Source organism: Corythoichthys intestinalis, chromosome 15 (genome assembly GCF_030265065.1).
Source record: "Corythoichthys intestinalis isolate RoL2023-P3 chromosome 15, ASM3026506v1, whole genome shotgun sequence".
NCBI classification, from domain to species: Eukaryota; Metazoa; Chordata; class Actinopteri; order Syngnathiformes; family Syngnathidae; genus Corythoichthys; species Corythoichthys intestinalis.
This window is the reverse complement of record NC_080409.1, coordinates 39,106,793-39,128,488: the sequence shown is the minus strand read 5'-3', so window position 1 is coordinate 39,128,488 and position 21,696 is coordinate 39,106,793. Positions and strand designations below refer to the sequence as shown.

The 21,696-nt window shown below is 39.2% G+C and overlaps 1 protein-coding gene across 5 annotated transcripts in view; it reads left to right on the top strand.

Annotated features, from left to right (window-relative positions):
• The window catches only part of ppp2r3a (protein phosphatase 2, regulatory subunit B'', alpha), a 125,892-nt gene that overhangs the window by 99,070 nt on the left and 5,126 nt on the right, over positions 1-21,696 (top strand). For 3 of the 5 annotated variants that reach the window (XM_057859002.1, XM_057859001.1, XM_057859003.1), the window contains 10 exons: positions 3,844-3,947; positions 4,022-4,124; positions 7,632-7,706; positions 7,774-8,017; positions 8,717-8,765; positions 8,843-8,932; positions 11,071-11,246; positions 11,313-11,431; positions 15,158-15,264; positions 15,343-21,081. In XM_057859002.1, coding sequence (XP_057714985.1) covers positions 3,844-3,947; positions 4,022-4,124; positions 7,632-7,706; positions 7,774-8,017; positions 8,717-8,765; positions 8,843-8,932; positions 11,071-11,246; positions 11,313-11,431; positions 15,158-15,264; positions 15,343-15,439 — 1,164 coding nt within the window. In that variant the 3' untranslated portion in view covers positions 15,440-21,081. Of the gene's footprint in view, positions 1-3,843; positions 3,948-4,021; positions 4,125-7,631; positions 7,707-7,773; positions 8,018-8,716; positions 8,766-8,842; positions 8,933-11,070; positions 11,247-11,312; positions 11,432-15,157; positions 15,265-15,342; positions 21,082-21,696 lie in introns of those variants that run through there. The other 2 variants (XR_009067113.1, XR_009067112.1) reach the window with 1 other exon arrangement.

The following is a 21,696-nucleotide window of genomic DNA, read 5'->3' as shown; positions in this document are numbered from 1 at the left end:
GGCCCAGTCTCCTCTACAAAACTGCTGTAGTTCAGTCAGATTCCTATGATGTCCGGCATGAATCGCTGTCTTTAGGTCATGCCACAACATCTCAATGGGGTTCAAGTCTGGACTTTGACTAAGCCACTCCAGAACGTGTATTTTGTTTTTCTGAAACCATTCTGAAGTTAATTTACTGTACTTCTGTGTTTTGGATCATTGTCTTGTTGCAGCATCCATCCTCTTTTTAGCTTCAACCTTCTGACGGACGGCCTCAGGTTTTCCTGCAAAACATCCTTATAAACTTTTGAATTCATTCTTCCATTAATGATTGCAAGTTGTCCAGGCCCAGAGTAAGCAAAACAGACCCAATTCATGACCATTCTTCACGGTGTTGACGTTGGTGAGCTGTTCCATTTTTCCTCCACACATGACGTTGTGTGTTACTCCAATCAATTTAACTTTGGTTTTATAAGTCCACAAAATATTTTGCCAAAACATCCGTGGAGTGTCCAAGTGCCTTGTTGCGAACATTAAATGAGCAACAATTTTTTTATAGACAGCAGTGGCTTCCTCCGTGGAGTCCTCCCTTTAACACCATTCTTTGCCATAGTTATACATACGGTTGACCTGTGCACAGATATATTGGACTGTGCCAATGATTTCTGGAAGTCTTTAGCAGACGCTCTAGAGTTCTTTTTTTACCTCTCTGAGTATGCTGCGCTGAACTCTTGGCGTCCGCTTTGGTGGACGGCCACTCGTTGGGAGAGAAACAACAGTGTCAAACTCTCTCCATTTGTAGACAACTTCTCTGACTGTTCATTGATGAACATCCAGACTTTTAGAGATGATTTTGTATCCTTTCCCAGCTTTATACAAATCAACAATCCTTGATTGCAGCTCTTCAGACAGTTCTTTTGACCGAGCCATGATGCACACCTTCTCATCCAGACAATTCTTACAAGGTGCGTGTTTTATAGTGGGCAAGGTGGGTCTAAACCACTCATCAGTGATAGGGCACACACCTCATTTAAATTGTTTGGTAAAAATTGGTTTCAATTGCTCTTTAAGTCTCCTTAGGCAGAGGATTCACCTACTTATTTTCCCCCTTCTGTTATTGTTTGCGTGCTGTCCTCATTAAAATATAAAAACCTATAAATGTTTGGGTGGTTTTAGATAAAGCAAACACTGTATTTTCATCCGTGTGATTTTGACAAAGAACAGCTCACATTTGATATTGGTTTTATGCAGAAATGTGAGAAATTCTAAAAGGTTCAGATGCTTTTTCATACCACTGTAGTTTTTACATGCGTTTTCCTCTCATTTTTTAAAACATTTTGTTTACTTCTTTTAGCTTTAAAGCAGTGTTATACTGTTGACCACATTAGTCACATAGCGTGTTTAAATTACCCTGATTGAATATTACTACGTTTAAGTATTTTCATAAGGCATCTTTTAGTTCGTTTTTCCTGTATGCATCTAAACAAAACAAGCTGAAAGTGCACAGTAGTACTTTGGGTTAAGCCTGTCGCAATAACCAATAATTCCATTTATCGCACGGTAAATGAGAATGAAGGCGGTAATTTTTCCGCTGCGATTTATCGCCTTGTGTGCACGTGTGTGCGCGCGTGTTGCAGACATGCTGTTAAAAGTTCGGCTTCTTTGTTACCAACTACGCAAAATGCATCTTCGTTCCGGGTCCGGCAAAAAATAGCACCTGAGCCAATCCGTTCCCATTCCCTATTTTTTATTTTTGCCGTCAAAATGGGCAGAGCCAGGCCTGAAGTCAATAGCCCAGTTGCTTATTCACAGTTTAACGAGCGAACATGGATGAAGAACGCTCCATCATGGTGGTGGAAAGTCACAAAGTGATTTATAATGCAGCAGATCATCATTATAAGGACAACATTCAAAAGGAAGCTGTATAGTGTCCTATTTTGTGCATTTTTCGGGTAATGATGTCAAACACACGACGTGCTTACAACTTTGTTTTTTTATTAACACACGGAGTTAACAACACTTCCTCAACCTGTGGCTCTCGGCAGGCTGTGCCGCGTCACACGAACAAAACAACACCACCGTTGCGTGCGCTTCAGGGTACCTCGGAAAAGATCCAATGAGAATATTACACATGGAACGCCATAGCAGAAGCTATGAGGGGAAAAGTTTTCATTTGCCTAGATGCCCAAGTTATTAACTCATTCACTCCCAGCCATTTTCACCGGAGCAACCCCCCTCGCTTCCAACCGTTTTACTGGATTTTGACTGATTTTGCAAGGCCCACACAAAATTCTGTTCTATTGCTATGTAAACAAGGAACCCACCAAAAGAAAGATTAGACTCTCTTCTTTCAGCAGGAAAAAAAGTTAGTTCATATCTTTTTCCATTCTGTAGAAACCAGCATTAGAAAATAGCTTAGTTTTAGCAATTTTCCAATTTCTGATGAAAAAACAAAGAAAAGGAGCTTTTTGTAAAAGCATACATTTCAAACATAACTTTAACACAGCTATTTTTTGCTTTAGTTACATCCCAAACATCTAAATAATATTTTCCTTCTACAAAATAACATAAACAACAAGACAAATAGAGCTTTTGACAGCAAAGTAACAATTTATATACACATAACTAAACTATTGAACTGAGAGATGACGCTGTTGTGGCCGTGAAAAGCCATGGTAATGTTTTCCTTCATCGCCGCCTGTCTCATCAAGCTGGATTTTTTTTTAGACTTTCTTTTGTGGTGACCACTGCGTCGTGGCGGAGTTCGCCTGTGGAATTGTGCAGGGCATGTTGTGTTCCTTGTGGGGAACTGGTTTGGCCGTGCGCGTTTCTGGCTGAGTCGGGGGACACTGGAGGGTAGCGGGGGACGCGAGCACAGCGGTGCGGGCTCTGCTCGGCGAGCAGCACGAACTCAACAGCGTCGTCCGCTGCACTGGTGGTTCCGTTGAATCAGGTTGCAGGTCTTACCAAATGCGCTGCTGCCCTCCAGTGGCCAGTTTTATTGGAGCCAAGTTTCATCAGAAGCTAGAGATGTCGCTTGTGAAAAAAACGTGAAAGAGGTATAAATACGTCTTTGGGACACTGAAACAATTAAAAATAGAACGCATTTATACGTTTTTAGGAGCATATGAGTTAAGAGTAAACATTTATCGCGTTTATATGGTTGTACTGAACCCTGTCTGTTCTTAAAAAAACTCTTAGTGAGACAAAAACCCGAGGAGACTTGTGCTCTTTTGGCTGAGACGTCGACCCACAGCCGCTATATCAACAATACCGTCGCGCATGAGCACGTCATCAATACTGCGACACCCAAATTGAAACGTCATCAACAATAGGCCAGCAGAATCCTATTACTAGAGCAATATGGGAAAGATTACGACCAATAGGGCAACAGGATCTTATGGCGCGACATTTAAAAGCAGAGAGCAGGAAGTACATACCGTATCTTTTACTGTATTGCATCGTATTTCAATATGTGCTCGTCTGTCAGTGTTCATTCGAAATAGTTGGAAACCTTTATGTATTTATTTATTTATTTATTTTTGGAGTAAATTTTTTACATTTTAAAGACGAAAAATGTTTTTCGTAAACGTCGACTAAAACTAGACGAAATTAGTCTTGAGTTTTAATCAACAACAACGAGACAAAACACATTTCGAGATGACTTAAATATGACTAAGACTAATAAGTATTATCGTCCAAAAGACTAAGACGAAAATTAAATGGCTGCCAAAAACAACACTGTTGTGGACACAACATAAAGGCTTCTATTTAAGAATTTTGGGACAAACTCTTCGCCAGATCTGGAACGACCCATATATCGTAGGAATACCCATTCTTATAATTTGTCTTTTACCCCCGCAGGCGTGCGATTGTCCACTCTATTGGAAGGCAGCCATGTTCTACGGCGCCGGCGGCGAACGGACCGGCTTCGTGTCAGTTCACGCCTTCGTCGCCACCTGGAGGAAGTAGGTTGTGTTAGCACCAGATACAGGTTGAAGCCAAATGACTATGGGAATATTCAAATTTATTATCCCTGCAGGTTGCTGAACGGTTGCCACGACGACGCCTCCAGGTTCATCAACCTTCTCGCCAAACCCGGCTGTCACTACCTCGAGCAGGAGGACTTCATTCCTCTTCTGCAGGTTCATATTTTTTCACTGCCATTCAATTTTATACATTGGAATTCATTGTATGCATATTTATTTAATTTATGATTTTAAAAAAAAAAAAAATTTTTTTTTTTTTTAGATGTTTACATTTATATTTTACATATACAGTAAATCCTTATTTTATGACTGTTATATTTGTTACATCACTGTTTAATTTATATTTATATTGAGATGTCTTTTATGTTTTATTACTATACTAGTATATATAATAAAATGAAAGACAAGGTTTTCGTGACGTGAATCCTAGCAGAGAAAATCTTGATTACCTGTTTAAAAGAAAAAATCCAATATGTAATCGTATTTTTTTAATGTATTAAGCACTTAATTGGGGTGTATATGATATATATCATTTGTGTTACATTAGTTTTTGTTTCTATTTTAATGTATTTTATACAATTATTGCCACGTTATGTTAACAATATTTATTTGACAAATTTTAATTTGTTAAGACCTGGATTTTATAGACATTTTAGTATTTTAACATCTTGACATCTACACTGCTGGCCAAAAGTATTGGCACCCCTGCAATTCTGTCAGAAAATGCTCAATTCCTCCCAGAAAATGACTGCAATTACAAATGCTTTGGTAGCAATATTTTCATTTATTTTGTTTGCAATGAAAATACACAAAAGAGAATGGGGGAAAAAAACATTATTATTTTACACAAAACTCCAAAAATGGGCCGGACAAAAGTATTGGCACTCTCAGCCTAATACTTGGTAGCACAACCTTTGGACAAAATAACTGCGAACAACCGCTTCCGGTATCCATCTATGAGTTCCTTATAATGCTTTGCTGGAATTTTAGACCATTCTTCTTTGGCCAACTGCTCCAGGTCTCTGAGATTTGAAGGGTGCCTTCTCCAGATTTCTCCACAGGTGTTCTATGGGAGTCAGGTCTGGACTCATTGCTGGAAGTCTCCAGTGCTTTCTCTCAAACCACTTTCTAGTGCTTTTTTAAGTGTGTTTTGGGTCATTGTCCTGCTGAAAAACCCATGACTTTTGACGGAGGCCCAGCTTTCTCACACTGGGCCCTATATTATGCTGCAAAATTTGTTGGGTAGTCTTCAGACTTCATAATGCCATGCACACGATCAAGCAGTCCAATGCCAGAGGCAGCAAAGCAAACCCAAAACATCAGGTAACCTCCGCCATGTTTGACTGTGGGGACCGTGTTGTTTTCTTTGAAGGCCTCGTTTTTTTTTTTTTTGCTGTAAACTCTATGTTGATGCCTTTTCCCAAAAAGGTCTACTTTTGTCTCATCAGACCAGAGAACATTTTCTCAGGTAAGTTTTGGCAAATTCCAGCCTGGCTTTTTTTATGTCTCTGGGTCAGAAGTGAGGTCTTCCTGGGTATCCTACCACAGAGTCCCTTTTCATTCAGACACTGACGGATAGTACGGATTGACACTGTTGTACCCTTCGGACTGCAGGACAGCTTGAACTTGTTTGGATGTTAGTCGAGGTTCTTTATCCATCATCCGGACAATCTTTTGTTAAAATCTTTCACCAATTTTTCTTTTCCGTCCACATCTAGGGAGGTTAGCCACAGTGCCATGGGGTTCACACTCATTAATGACACTGCGCACGGTAGACACAGGAACATTCAGGTCTTTGGAGATGGACTTGTAGCGTTGCGATTGCCCATGCTTCCTCACAATTGTACTTCTCAAGTCCTCAGACAGTTCTTTGGTCTTCTTTCTTTTTTACATGCTCAACATAGTACACACAAGGACACAGGACAGATGTTGAGTCAACTTTAATCCATTTTAACTGGCTGCAAGTGTGATTTAGTTAATGCCACCACCTATTATGTGCCACAGGTGCTGTTAATTACACAAATTAGAGGAGCACCATGATTTTTCTAAGGGTGCCAATTAGAGATGTCCCGTCCGATCACGTCAATTTCAAAGTATCGGAATCGGCAAAAAAATATCGGCCATGCCTTTTTTTGATATAGATATATATATATATATATATATATATATATGTTATTTAAATTGTTTTCTTATTGTATTTAACGTTACAGGCATAATATATTACACTCATCCAGAGTCTTTAGTTTAGGCTTAATGTAGGGTTATCAATAATATCCCATTAGCGGCGGCAATTAATTTATTAAAAAATGTGTCACGTAAAAATATTTAACGCTATTAAAATCTCCGCTGCAGAATCATCTCACTCATTGTCGCACTCAATTTGTAATGACATCGTTTTACCTTTATAGAGAGATAGAAGGCAGCACAACATGTGTAGAGAGAACTTTGACAGCCTTTGAAGCCTTTCTTCAATTGGCTAATACCTTGCAATCTTTCTCCCTATGATCAGAAATATCATGGGAAGCAATGTGGGGAAGCAAGGAGTCAGTAGATCTTTGTCTTTACACCTTTAGTTGTTTCCCAAAGCAGAGAAGATATATCCATTGATAGCACGACGCACAGTCATGGTTTTACTTCCCATCATGGTTCCACTCCCATCATGCATTGGGGCATGCCTGCAGTATCATTTACTGAAAGCTCAACAAATACACTAGATGGCAATATTTAGTCACAATATACAAAGTCACAAGTCTTTCTATCCGTGGATCCCTCTCACAGAAAGAATGTTAATAATGTAAATGCCATCTTGAGGATTTATGGTCATAATAAACAAATACAGTACTTATGTACTGTATGTTGAATGTATGTATTCGTCCAAGTTTTATTCATTTTTTTCTTAATGCATTGCCAAAATGTATATGATCGGGAAAAATTATCGGGAATGATTGGAATTGAATCGGGAGCAAAAAAAAAAGCAATCGGATAGGGAAATCTCGGGATCGGCAGATACTCAAACTAAAACGATCGGGATCGGATCGGGAGCAAAAAAACATGATCGGAACAACCCTAGTGCCAAGACTTTTGTCCGACCATTTTTGGAGTTAAAAATGATAATGATTGATTTATTAGATGATTTATATGTTTTTTTTTTCCATTCTCTTTTGTGTTTTTTCATTGCAAGCAAAATAAATTAAGATATTTCTACCAAGGCATTTGTAATTGCAATCATTTTCTGGGAGAAATTGAGCATTATCTGACAGAATTGCAGGGGTGCCAATACTTGACCAGCAGTTTATCGTCCTCAATTTTTCACAAACCATTTCCATTCGTAATTCATTTAATTTAATTTATCAAGATAATGTGTTATACCATACACACAAATATATAATTAATATATAGTTTATTTTTTTAAATTAATTCATATTTGTGTATATAATTTTTTCCATGCATACATACTGTACCTATTGTGAATTGGAGTATCTGAGAGTGTATTTAGAACTGTTCTTAGTAGTAATATAAACTTGTTTTGCATACTGGAAACTGACAAATGCAATGCAAGTTACTGATCTTGAAAAAAATCAAACTGAGATACAAGTTTAAAAATCCGATCCTAAATACATTTTGGCCTCTTTTACTGAACCCGAACTTTATTGTGTTGTTCAGGACATCGTGGACACGCACCCCGGACTCACCTTTCTGAAGGACGCGCCTGAGTTTCATTCCCGCTACATCACAACGGTAATTCAAACGTTTATCACGTCCTATAAATGAAAGGGAAGATGACTCGTGTGTGACGGCGGGTCAGGTGATCCAGCGGATCTTCTACGTGGTGAACCGCTCGTGGACGGGCCGCGTTTCCACGACAGAGCTACGGCGCAGCAACTTTTTGCAGACGCTGGCGCTGCTGGAGGAAGAGGACGACATCAACCAGATCACCGACTACTTCTCCTACGAGCACTTCTATGTCATCTACTGCAAGTTCTGGGAGCTGGACGGCGACCACGACCTGTACATCGACCACAAGGACCTGGCGCGATACAACGACCACGGTGAGCGTTGAAAGACGTCTAATTATGTGGCTCTTTTCATCCTTCTGCTGTGTATTTAAAAGAGTTTTTGATTTTTAAGATTTTTCCACATTTGCAACTTTTATGTATGTGAAAGCTTGCTTTATTTTACCCCAAATTATCGATTTGATATTTTTTCCCCACAAATTAATGTTTTTGACTATTCTCGTTCCTTGCCCATATATTTCTCACCCAAAATGATGTCTTTATTTTGAAAAACTATTTTTCATTAGATTTTTTCGTAATGAAGAATGTTGTATTTTGTCTACTTTTGATTTTTTGTGAATTTAATTTTCCAAATCTTTTCACAAGTTCATTTTTAGATATTTATGACTTCACTTTTTAGCAACTCAGTTGTCATGATTGTTTTGAAATTACCTAAACCCCCACAACCCAAAATGTTCTCACCATTTTCATTGCTTGAAATATAATTTTCAGTCCTTTTCTGATGTTTTTGCAACATTTTTGCTTTTTAAAAACATTTACAACAAACATTTTTTTGTGTGTGATTTTTTGCGCACACTTGAGCTGACCTCCTGTACTTGTCCTTTTTTGACCAAAAATAAATAAACCGATTCTCCGACTGTACTTTATAATGTACTCTACAACATTTTAGCCATCATTAAACATGTGAATCTGTCTAATATGGTCGCCATAGTTGACATGTGGTCTCCTTTGTAGCGTCATCCAACAGAATCATCGAGAGGTTGTTTTCGGGAGCTGTCACACGGTAAGCCAATAAAAAGACAAGTCATATAAACGATGTAATCAAAACTTCAGGTGTATATCTGTTTGATTGGTCGCCAGGGGCAACGCCGTGCAAAGGGAAGGACGCATGAGCTACGCTGAGTTTGTCTGGTTTCTCATATCTGAAGAGGATAAGAAAAATCCCACCAGGTGACTAATACAACTCATATTTTTAAAGAAGCATGTGGATGTTACTTTTCACTTTTTGCTCAAATTTGGTCCATTTTCAATTTTTTTGTCTTCACATTTCTCCATTGATTTTTTTTCCCCAATTAATGAGAAACTTATTTTTTTTTACTTTTTTTCCCCACATTTTCCCAACATTTTTTTCATTTGCAAGGGGAAATCAGCCAACAAAAAAAATCTACCAAAATTCAATTCAATTTAATTCAATTTTATTTGTATAGCCCTAAATCACAACAAGGTTGTCTCAAAGGGCTTTGTAGAGGCAATATGATACACAGTCAGAAACAGCAAATGAAGTAAATAAAGATGAATAAATCAAGTTCAAGTCCTGGGTATCCCCCATCCTTGGACCCTCCATGTCGGCAAGGAAAAACTCCAAAAGCTCTTTGGGATAAAATGAGAAACCTTGGGGAGTACCACAGTCAGGAGAGTTCCACTCGCAGGACGGATAGACAGGATGCACCAGGACTGCTAATGGGAATTAGCAGACGTGGTTACAGTTTGTAAAGATGCAATAGAGTAAAGGAATAAGAAGAGGTCCATCTAGCCAGATGGGAATGGGGGTGGCAACGGGGACGTCCATCCAGGCCGGGGCCTGGATACTCAGGAGGCTGCAGCTGAAAAATAGCCCCTCCCCAGAGGGGAGGGGGAAAGGGGACACCGGTTGACTAGTGATGAAGAGACTAGTCAACTAGATATTAACATTGGAAAATAGAAATAAAATAAGACAAGTGGTAGGTAGAGTGAGAAAAAGGTTGCAATACAAAATCAAACGTTTCGATTTTCAGCATCGTTACTTACAGTGGGGCAAATAAGTATTTAGTCAACCACCAATTGTGCAAGTTCTCCTACTTGAAAAGATTAGAGAGGCCTGTAATTGTCAACATGGGTAAACATCAACTATGAGAGACAGGAAAAAAAAACAGAAAATCACAGTTTGATTTTTAAAGAATTTATTTCCAGATTAGAGTGGAAAATAAGTAATTGGTCACCTACAAACAAGCAAGATTTCTGGCTGTCAAAGAAGTCTAACTTCTTCTAACGAGGTCTAACGATGCTTCACCCGTTACCTGTATTAATGCCACCTGTTTTAACTCATTATCGGTATAAAAGACACATGTCCACAAATTCAGTCAGTCACACTCCAAACTCCACTATGGCCAAGACCAAAGAGCTGTCGACGGACACCAGAGACAAAATTGTAGATCTGCACCAGGCAATACTGAATTGCATCCGAAGAACACCATACCCACTGTGAAGCATGGGGGTGGAAACATCATGCTTTGGGGCTGTTTTTCTGCAAAAGGACCAGGACGACTGATCTTTGTAGAGGAAAGAATGAATGGGGCCATGCATCACAGATTTTGACTGAAAATCTCCTTCCATCAGCAAGGGCATTGAAGATGAGACGTGGCTGGGTCTTTCAGCATGACAGTGATCCCAAACACACAGCCAGGGCAACAAAGGAGTGGCTTCGTAAGAAGCATTTCAAGGTCCTGGAGTGGCTTAGCCAGTCTCCAGATCTCAACCCCATAGAAAATCTGTGGAGGGAGTTGAAAGTCCGTGTTGCCCAACGACAGCCCCAAAACATCACTGCTCTAGAGGATATCTGCATGGAGCAATGGGCCAAAATACCAGCAACAGTGTGTGAGAAGCTTGTGAAAAGTTACAGAAAATGTTTGGCCTCCATTATTGCCAACAAAGGGTACATAACAAAGTATTGAGATGAACTTTTGGTATTGACCAAATACTTATTTTCCACCATGACTTGCAAATAAATTCTTTAAAAATCAAACGGTGTGATTTTGTTTTTTTCCCCCCCATTCTGTCTCTCATGGTTGAGGTTTACCCATGTTGACAATTACAGGCCTCTCTAATGTTTTTAAGTGGGAGAACTTGCACAATTAGTGGTTGACTAAATACTTATTTGCCCTCCTGTGTATGTATATTTATATCTATCTATCTATATATATATATATTCTAACGTTGTTATTAACAACACTTGTTGTACCTTATTGAAACAACAATTAAAATGCTACTGCAGCAAAGTCATGTCAATGTTGGCCGTGAACAAGATTCTATTGTATTCTATTTCCCTTCAGTATAGAGTACTGGTTCCGCTGCATGGACGTGGACGGCGATGGAGTTTTGTCCATGTTCGAGTTGGAGTACTTCTATGAGGAACAGTGCGAACGAATGGAGCGAATGGGCATCGAACCGCTGCCCTTCCAAGACTTACTGTGTCAAATGCTGGACTTGGTCAAGCCGGAGAGTCCAGGTGAGGCGCCACTCCTTCGGTCGCTCCCGCTCCACTTCCCGGTTGACACCAGACTCGTTTTTGCAGGCAAAATAACACTGGGTGACCTAAAGCGCTGCCACATGGCTCACATCTTCTTCGACACCTTCTTCAACCTGGAGAAATACTTGGACCATGAACAGAGAGACCCCTTTGCTGTGCAGAAGGTGAGCAGTCAACACTGACCAAACATCAGCCCTGAAAGGCTGTTTTCCATAGCGATATGAAATTTAATAGAACAGTAGCCCTAAATCCATAAGCGGAGTTTAAGGGGGGGGCAGCCCCCCTCGTGGCCGAAAAGTGTCATTGCATCAAATTGACTTTAGTATATTTAGAAAAGTTGTAAAGCAATAAAGCAGAAAACAAAAATGAATGAAATGAACAAAAAAAGATATTTTTATAACGGGTCAAAATTATTTTTCCAACAGATCATGTGACGTGCACCAGAGACTGTCATTTTTAAATTAAGGGAGGGCAATTTTGATTTTTCAAATGATTTTTTTCTGTGTTTAAAAATATTATTTTTTTGAATGATGCTACTTTTGTGCAAGTTCTCCTACTTGAAAAGATTAGAAAGGCCTGTAATTGTCAACATGGGTAAACCTCAACCATGAGTGACAGAATGTGAAAATAAAAACAGAAAATCACATTGTTTGATTTTTAAAGAATTTATTTCCAAATTAGAGTGGAAAATCAGTATTTGGTCACCTACAAACAAGCAAGATTTCTGGCTGTCAAAGAAGTCTAACTTCTTCTAACGAGGTCTAACGAGGCTCCACTCGTTACCTGTATTAACGGCACCTGTTTTAACTCATTATCGGTATAAAAGACACCTGTCCACAATCTCAGTCAGTCACACTCCAAACTCCACTATGGCCAAGACCAAAGAGCTGTCGAAGGACACCAGAGACAAAATTGTAGACCTGCACCAGGCTGGGAAGACTGAATCTGCAATAGGTAAAACTAGAGATGTCCCGATCCGATATTTGGATCGGATCGGACGCCGATATGGGCAAAAAAATGCGCATCGGTATCGGATCGGCCGACACGAAAAAATTCCGATCCAGACTTCAGATCCAGTTTTTTTTTTTTAAAGTCCGGTCCGGGTTTTCCAGCACACCGATTTACATAATCCATTCCAGTTTTTGTTTCGGTTTCCCTAAAATACGGTCCGCATTTTACGGCACACCTTCAACACATTACATTACCGTCTACCAATTTACAGAGAGACTTTATCGGTAAAAATGTCAGCTGTGAGGGATCATTTCACCTTAAAGGACGACAAAGACGAGGCAGAGTGCAACATATGCCACAATAAAGTCAAGCGCGGTGGTAAAGCTGTAAGAAGTTTTAATACAACCAACCTAATCAAGCATTTAGCGAAATACCACCACAAACAATATGAGTAGTATGTTAAGAAAACCGAAGACAAAAGAAAGGTCCTACGCAACTAACACTGGTAGAAACTTTTGCTATGCGTGACAAACTGGCACTCCACAGTCCCAAAGCCCAGGGAATAACGAGAGTCATTGCCGAAGAATTCATTCTGGATGACGAGCCATTATCTCTCGTGAGTAAAGACACACCATATAACACTGAGAACCACGGTACAACATGCCCAGCCGTTATTACATCCTTGAGCGATTCGGCCATGGAAGATTCGAGAACGATTCACAAACATCCAAATTCCAATCAGTGAAATATGTCAAGTAAAGCGGAACTAATACACAACGCGGTCTTCGGGACGCAATGAGAAACGGCCCGCGAGAGTAAACTTCATGCTTGTCATAGACCCGGGTAATGCCAATGCTCAACTCACGACTTTAGCTCAACTCATGCCGCCTGATAAAAAACACAAGAATACCTGACTGCTACTGACAACCGCTACAAACTACGTCAACATCATTTTACTGTAGATAATAGATATCCTATGTATATAGAACTAGATGCAAGATGACAGACTCCACGGCGTTAGCAACATTGAAGTATTAAAAACTACATGCGTTAGTAAACAGCCGCCATCTTAAAGCAGGAGACTTCCCTAGTAGGCTGTTGTGAACCTTCCAAGCGAACCTAATTAACTTTTTATCTAAAATACTCCTAAATCAGCAAAATCTTGACTTGAATCTTCAAAGCAGTTTTAAAACGTTCACATGTCGAAAGTAGACAGAAGGGAAATTATGGAATAACGGGAGCAATTTTAACAACTTTAACAGTTGATTCGCAAAATTAAATGAATTGAATGTAGTTTAAAGCTGCTGATACAGAATGGGGACTTGAGTATTTTATTTATTGTTTTAAAATGTTTAAAATTTTCCACTGAGGTTGTTTGTGTGTTTTGCTTTTTTAAGACAGTTTACAATATTATTTGCACATTTTACTGACTATGCCATTTCTGTTTGTTATTTATAATGTTTTGTGTTTGTCACTGAATAAACAGGTAAGTTTCTTGTTACCAAACGTTGTGTGTTGTTCAAACTCACCTAATTCAGCTGGCTAGTTGTTATCAAGAGTACTAAAACCCTTTTCAACACGAGTCTGACAACTAAGTAAGGAGGCTAAATAACTTTAATACATGCTCAGATAGACCTGTATCGGCCAGTATCAGTATCGGATCGGAAGTGCAAAACAATATCGGTATCTGATCGGAAGTGCAAAAACCTGGATCGGGACATCCCTAGGTAAAACGCCTGGTGTACAGAAATCAACTGTGGGAGCAAATATTAGAAAATGGAAGACATACAAGACCACTGATAATCTCCCTCGATCTTGGGCTCCATGCAAGATCTCACCCCGTGGCGTCAAAATGATAACAAGAACGGTGAGCAAAAATCCCGGAACCACACAGGGGGACCTAGTGAAGGAGCTACAGAGAGCTGGGGCCACAGTAACAAAGGCTACTATCAGTAACACATTGCGCCGCCAGGGACTCAAATCCTGCACTGCCAGACGTGTCCCCCTGCAGAAGAAAGTACACGTCCAGGCCCGTCTGCGGTTTGCTAGAGAGCATTTGGATGATCCAGAAAAGGACTGGGAGAATGTGTTATGGTCAGATGAAACCAAAATAGAACTTTTTGGTAGAAACACAGGTTCTCGTGTTTGGAGGAGAAACAATACTGAATTGCATCCGAAGAACACCATACCCACTGTGAAGCATGGGGGTGGAAACATCATGCTTTGGGGCTGTTTTTCTGCAAAGGGACGAGGACAACTGATCTGTGTAAAGGAAAGAATGAATGGGGCCATGTATCGAAAGATTTTGAGTGAAAATCTCCTTCCATCAGCAAAGGCATTGAAGGTGAGACGTGGCTGGGTCTTTCAGCATGACAATGATCCCAAACACACAGCCAGGGCAACAAGGAGTGGCTTCGTGAGAAGCATTTCAAGGTCCTGGAGTGGCCTAGCCAATCTCCAGATCTTAACCCCATAGAAAATCCATGGAGGGAGTTGAAAGTCCGTGTTGCCCAACAACAGCCCCAAAACATCACTGCTGTAGAGGAGATCTGCATGGAAGAATGGGCCAAAATACCAGCAACAGTGTGTAAAAAGCTTGTGAAGAGTTACAAAAAATGTTTAGCCTCTTTTATTGACAACAAAGGGTACATAACAAAGTATTGAAATGAACTTTTGGTATTGACCAAATACTTATTTTCCACCATGATTTGCAAATAAATTCTTTAAAAATCAAACATCATGATTTTCTGGGGGTTTTTTCCACATTCTGTCTCTCATGGTTGAGGTTTACCCATGTTGACAATTACAGGCCTCTCTAATATTTTCAAGTGGGAGAACTTGCACAATTAGTGGTTGACTAAATACTTATTTACCCCACTGTACCTCAATTCATCCGATTGTTCGGTAACTGTTTGCTAAAACTCACACGGGCGTTCCAGGATCTCGACAGCGACGGTCCAGAGCCATCCGACTGGGATAAATACGCCTCTGAGGAGTACGAAATCCTGGTAGCGGAGGAAACTGCCAATGAACAGATTCACGAAGGGTACCAAAAATGATTTTCTCTTTACTATCCTTGAAGGAGTTTGCTAAGCTCGCTAAACGTGCTCAAATGTGATTGCAGATCATTTGAGGACGACTACGAACTCGACGATCTTCAGGTGCCGGCCGAGATTGGGAATAAAATGGAAAAACTGGTCATTTCGGATCTGTCGGCGTGAAAAAGACAGTTGCCTTTTGAAATGTTTTTGAATAGAAAAACTCCAAAGAGAAGGACGTAACAGAGGAAAAAGGACATCTGTTTTATGATGACGTTTTTTGAGGAGGCAAGAATGGACTCATGTGGACGTGAGTCTCACACGCAGATGAGTCAGCCTTTGTTTGATAAGCTCTTAGAAAATCATGAAGAGACACACACACACAAAAAAACTCCACAGGAAACAAATGTAATAGATTTTTTGGAGGGGTTTTTTTATCTGATAAAACTTAGGACAATCATGAGCAAAGACAATCACATGACACTGAAAAGAAACACAAAGTTATTTTTTTTTAAATCTTTGAAAGTTTTGCGAACATTACATTTTTAAGGGATCCGCAGATAGAAGTACTTGCAGTTCTTAAAAGATAAATGTTACTACGAGTTCAAATAATTTGATATTGAAACCCCTCTTGATGTTTTCGTTTTTATACAATTTGTAAAATTAGTTTAACTAGTAGGTCGCCATTGTTGTTGACGTCGCAGGGCGGTGACGTCATATGTTTACGTTGCCGGGCTTCCAGAGTCTGACTCTAGCGATATACAAAAGTCATCTGTTTAACCCTTTCAATTTAAACCCGAGAGGAACATTAATCAGCATGACAGTACTGTCGATATTTCACAAAACGAGCTGCAAAAGCAAATTGAACAGGAAAGACGGGATGAGTGTTCTGCCAAAATGTGCCACACAAATGTGCGAAACATGCTACAAGAGCAAATTTGACATACAAAGGATCATATTGGTCTGAATATAAGACTGCCCTGATTATACGACGACCCCCTCTTTTTCAAGACTCAAGTTTGAAAAAAGGCTTTTTGAACACCAAATTAATTTTTATGCAGAAAATAATTACAGTACATCTGAAACAAATGATTATGATATATTTGAGAGAAAAAGCATGTTATTTTGCCTGATTCAAATCTTAATATCTGAACATTTAACTATGTAATCTAAAGTGCAATTACATTCGTAAATGAATGGCTTCTGGTTTTTGAAATGTAAATGAACCAATCTATTGTGATTAAAAAAAACAAAATTGCAATAACTGCATTAACCATCAAAGTGAACTCTAACTGTAACTGTAGACTTGAAACAAATCTGAATAAGGAAAAACATTGCAATAAAATAATGCAAACTGTTTAAACTAAAAAGAGTAGCTGTGATCTGTCATGACAGAACATCGCTTGCTTCAATGATATCTGGCGCCATCTAGCGTTTTGAATGGGGAGATTAGCTGAGATCTGTCATGACAGAACATCGATTCAATGATATCTGGCGCCATCTAGCGTCGGGAATGGGTATAATGTCTAGACCGCGAATATAAGACGACCCCCTCAATTCAGTGTTATTTCAATGCAAAAAACACAGTCTTATATTCGGGCCAATAAGGTACGACGACCGTGTGCTTTCACCTTGTTTTGTTTAGATGCATACAGACAGAACATACTAAAGATGCCTTAAGAAAATACTAGTAAAATCAAATAAGGGTGGTTTAAATAGGCTACGTGACTAATGTGATTAACAATCTGCTTTAAAGCTACCACAAGAAAACACAATGCTTAAAGGTATGAGAGGGAAACACATGCAAAAAGTATTTTCGGGATTGGTATCAGTGGAACAATAGTAGTAATTAACATTTTAACCTTCACTTGAACAGAACCAAGTTAACTCACCACCTAACCTGCAGTGCTGGCCAAAAGTATTGGCACCCCTGCAATTCTGTCAGATGATACTCAATTTCTTCCAGAAAATGATTGCAATTACAAATGCTTTGGTAGTAATATCTTCATTGATTTTACTTGCAGTGAAAAAACAAAAAAGAGAATGGGAAAAAAAATAAATCAATATCATTTTACACAAAACTCCAAAAATGGGCCGGACAAAAGTTTTGGCCCCCTTTGAAAATTCGTGTGATGCTTCTCTAACTTGTGTGATTAATAGCACTAGACAACAGATGGTGGCAATAACTAAATCACACTTGCAGCCAGTTAAAATGGATTAAAGTTGACTCAACCTCTGTCCTGTGTGCTTGTGTGTACCACATTGAGCATGGAGAAAAGAAAGAAGACCAAAGACCTCTCTGAGGACTTCAGAAGCAAAATTGTGAAGAAGCATGGACAATCTCAAGGCTACAAATCCATCTCCAAAGACCTGAATGTTCCCGTGTCTACCGTGCGCAGTGTCATCAATAAGTGTAAAGCCCATGGCACTGTGGCTAACCTCCCAAGATGAGGACGGAAAAGAAAAATTGATGAGAGATTGTGCGGATGGTGGATAAAGAACCTCGACTAACATCCAAACAAGTTCAAGCTGTCCTGCAGTCCAAGGGTACAACAGTGTCAACCCATACTATCCGTCTGCGTCTGAATGAAAAGGGACTCTATGGTAGGATACCCAGGAAGACCCCACTTCTGACCCAGAGACGTATAAAATTCAGGCTGGAGTTTGCTAAAACTGACCTGAAAAAGCCAAAAACGTTTTGGACGAATTTTCTCTGGTCAGATGACAACAGAGTTTACAGGGGAAAAAAACGAGGCCTTCAAAGAAAAGAACACGGTCCCCACAGTCAAACATGGCGGAGGTTCCCTGATGTTTCGGGGTTGCTTTGCTTCCTCTGGCACTGGACTGCTTGACCGTGTGCATGTCATTATGAAGTCTGAAGACCATCAAATTTTCCAGCATAATGTTGGGCCCTGTGGGAGAAAGCTGTGTCTCTCTCAGAGGTTATGGGTCTTCCAGCTGGACAATGACCCAAAACACACTTAAAAAAGCACTACAAAATGGTTTGAGAGCAAGCACTGGAGACTTCTAAAGTGGCCAGCAATGAGTCCAGACCTGAATCTTATAGAACATCTGTGGAGAGATCTGAAAATGGCAGTTTGGAGAAGGCACCCTTCAAATCTCAGAGACCTGGAGGAGTTGGCCAAAGAAGAATAGTCTAAAATTCCAGCAGAGTATTGTCAGAAACTCATTGATGGATACCGGAAGCGGTTTTTCGCAGTTATTTTGTCTAAAGGTTGTGCTACCAAGTATTAGGCTGAGGGTGCCAATACTTTTGTCCGGCCCATTTTTGGAGTTTTGTGTAAAATGATAATGATTTCATTTTTTTCCATTCTCTTTTGTGCTTTTTAATTGCAAGCGAAATAAATGAAAATAATACTACCAAAGCATTTGTAATTGCAATCATTTACTGGGAAAAATTGAGCATTATCTGACAGATTTGCAGGGGTGCCAATACTTTTGGCCAGAAGTAGGCCCATAGTATATGGTGCGCACTAGAAACTTTATATAGCATTTAAGCTAGCGGACTTTTGCTCTGGAAGTTAGCCAATTGTTCTTTTGTAAGATCCGAATTAAGATTATTTTTAATATCGTTTGAAGCTAACCTCAGGCGCGCATCGGACACCAGCAGTTTCGGCGTGCTAAAAATGATAATATAGGATTTAGTTGAGCTTTACTTCAATGTTGGACTCAAGTAGCGCCTGAGCTTAGCCTGAAACGATATAAATAAATGATGATCTAAGTACAGCAGAAGAACAATTGGTTAACTTGCATAGCAAAAGCATAGACATCATAATTGTATTGACGGGTCTATTCGGCCAGCCACTGCACAACGCCTTCAAGCAGGGGGCCCATCCCACAATCCGCTTGAGTTATTGGCAGTCGGTCGCAGCGACACATGCACCGATTCAACGCCGGATTTAGGATAAAAGTACGAAAGCTGTACCGCATACAAACAGGAAGGATTGTCTCAGGAGTGATTTGTTCGAGGATTCGAGGTAATTATATTTTTCATACCATGCATGCATTTTGAAACGTCGTGGGGAAAAAAATCAATGGGAGAAATTAGCCGCTTCGGCATTGGCATTATAGTTCGCAAAATTTACGTAAAATAAATGCTAACTGCCCAGTTCTTTGCTCTTTTAACCAAGAATCGAGACTATTTTACGTACATATCGATAAAGAATTCAGGGATTTAACCATTTATTCACAATAATTTCAACGTAAAAAGCTCTTTAATGTGGTAAGGCGGCGCCACTGTGACTTAAAGACGAGCAGCACATTCGACATATTTACTTAAAATAAATGCTAACTGCCCGTTTTTTATGCTTTTAACCAAGAATCGAGACTGTTTTACATCCATATCTATAAAGAATTGAGGGATTTACGCATTTATTCACAAGAATCTTTAACGGAAAAAGCTCTTTGTCTGTGTATCCACTAGAGGAGTGAAAAATTTCCGATTCTTAGACTATTCGTGATTCGGCCGAGGAAGATTCGAGAACGATTCACAAATATCCAAATTCCGATTATTGAATTATACCAGGTAAAGCGGAAGTAAAACACAGTCAGTGCGGTCTTTGGGACGCAATGAGGAACGGACCGAGAGTAAATATCATGTTCAACTCATGCCACTAGATAAAAAAACAATCATTCCTGACTGCAGCTGACAGCCGCTACAAACAACGCCCAGTTGCTAGTTGCTACAAACATACGGCCACAGTAGATATCATATATATGTAGAACTAGATGCAAAATGACAGATGACGTCAGTGTTAGAACATGTATTATTGAACAGAGATGCGAAATGACAGACTTTCCGGCGTAAGTAAACAGCCGCCATCTTAAAGCAGTAGACCTCTCTAGAAGGCTCTGTTGTAGCAAACCTAATTAACTTTTTATCTAAAATACTCCTAAATCGGCAGAATCTTGTCTTGAATCTATCTTTAAATGATGAAAAAGTTTTAAAACTTTGACAAAAGTAGACAGAAGGGAAATTGCTGAATAATGGGAGCAATTTTACCAACTGTAACAGTTGATTCACAACATTAAATTAATTGAATGTAGTTTAAAGCTGCTGATACAGAATGGGGACTGGAGTTTTTTATTTACTGTTTTTTGCATATTTTTGCATATTTGTTTACTGTTATATGTTAACGTGATACTGAAATAGTAGTTTGGTTTAGCCTGAGAGGATTTTTGAACAATTTTGGAACTAATGTACAAAATATTTAAAAAAAAAAAAAAAAATTTTTTAAAGGGGGGGGTGCATCAATAATCATTTTATAATCGAATTGGAGCCTCTGAATCGTAATCGTAATCGAATCATTAGGTGCCCAATGATTCCTAGCTCTAGTACACACTTGGTCAGCTTTGACGGAGATAGGCCCACTATTATTTGGCCCCGCGCCCCATGTCCTTTCAATACCATTATGAAGTCTATGGCAAAAGTCCGCTAGCTTAAATGCTATGTAATGCTAATGTTAACCAGATTGTGTCTGGTGCCCACTACAAAAAAATCTGGTGTGCACCACAAACTATCTTGTGCACGGCAGATGGTTTAAATTTATTTTATTTCTGTCGATGTCCCTTTGGGGGCGCCGTAGCAAAATTTTAATTTATTTGTGCAAGATTTGTCATGATATTTTTGATTTTGATTTTTTTTAAGAAAAATTAGAAAAAACATTGTGCTCCTAAAATTTTGGGATTTTTTTCCTGAGTATTTTTGGAGTTTGGAAAGTTACTAGAAAAAAAATTGGAAAATTATAGTAAAGCTTTTTTTTGTGTGTGTAACCACATTTTTTTTTTTTTTTTTTTTTTTTTTTTGCATGATTTTATCTTTTTTTTTTTCTTCAGAAAAGAAAAAGCTTTGCAAAAAAATTACAATATCTGAGACAATCTTTTCTTAAAAATGCTAGTATTTACTTTCGCAATACTTGCTTGTTGTAGAAAATTTCAAGTAAAAATTTGGCTAAAATATATTGTCGTATTTTCACTTAAGAGATTTTGCTTCCTAATTTTGAACGTTCCTCTTCCCAGATCAACAGTTTAGCCACACATGCTGTTTTTTATTTACCTTTTTATGTGTTTCTTGCCAAAGAAATGAATGAACTCTTTGGCTGCCATTGACAGCGATAGACGTCCCATTCAAAATGGATTGGACGTCTATTGCCGTCAATGGCAGTGAATAAGTTAAGCGCGTTGCAATTACCTCCGATGATTGTCGACTATAAAATGTTGTTTTTATTGACCGTCCACAAATGAACACAAGGTCTGTGTGTAAATATGCATTTTTTAAAAACACTTCTAATGCACAATGCAGCTACACTTTAAATAAAAAGCACAAAAAAGAAAGAAAAAATGCGCGTGCTTTGGAATTTTGGGGGGTTTTGTGTGTGTGTTTCCGGTTTTGTAGCTACACAGCCACTGTAAATGTGCCA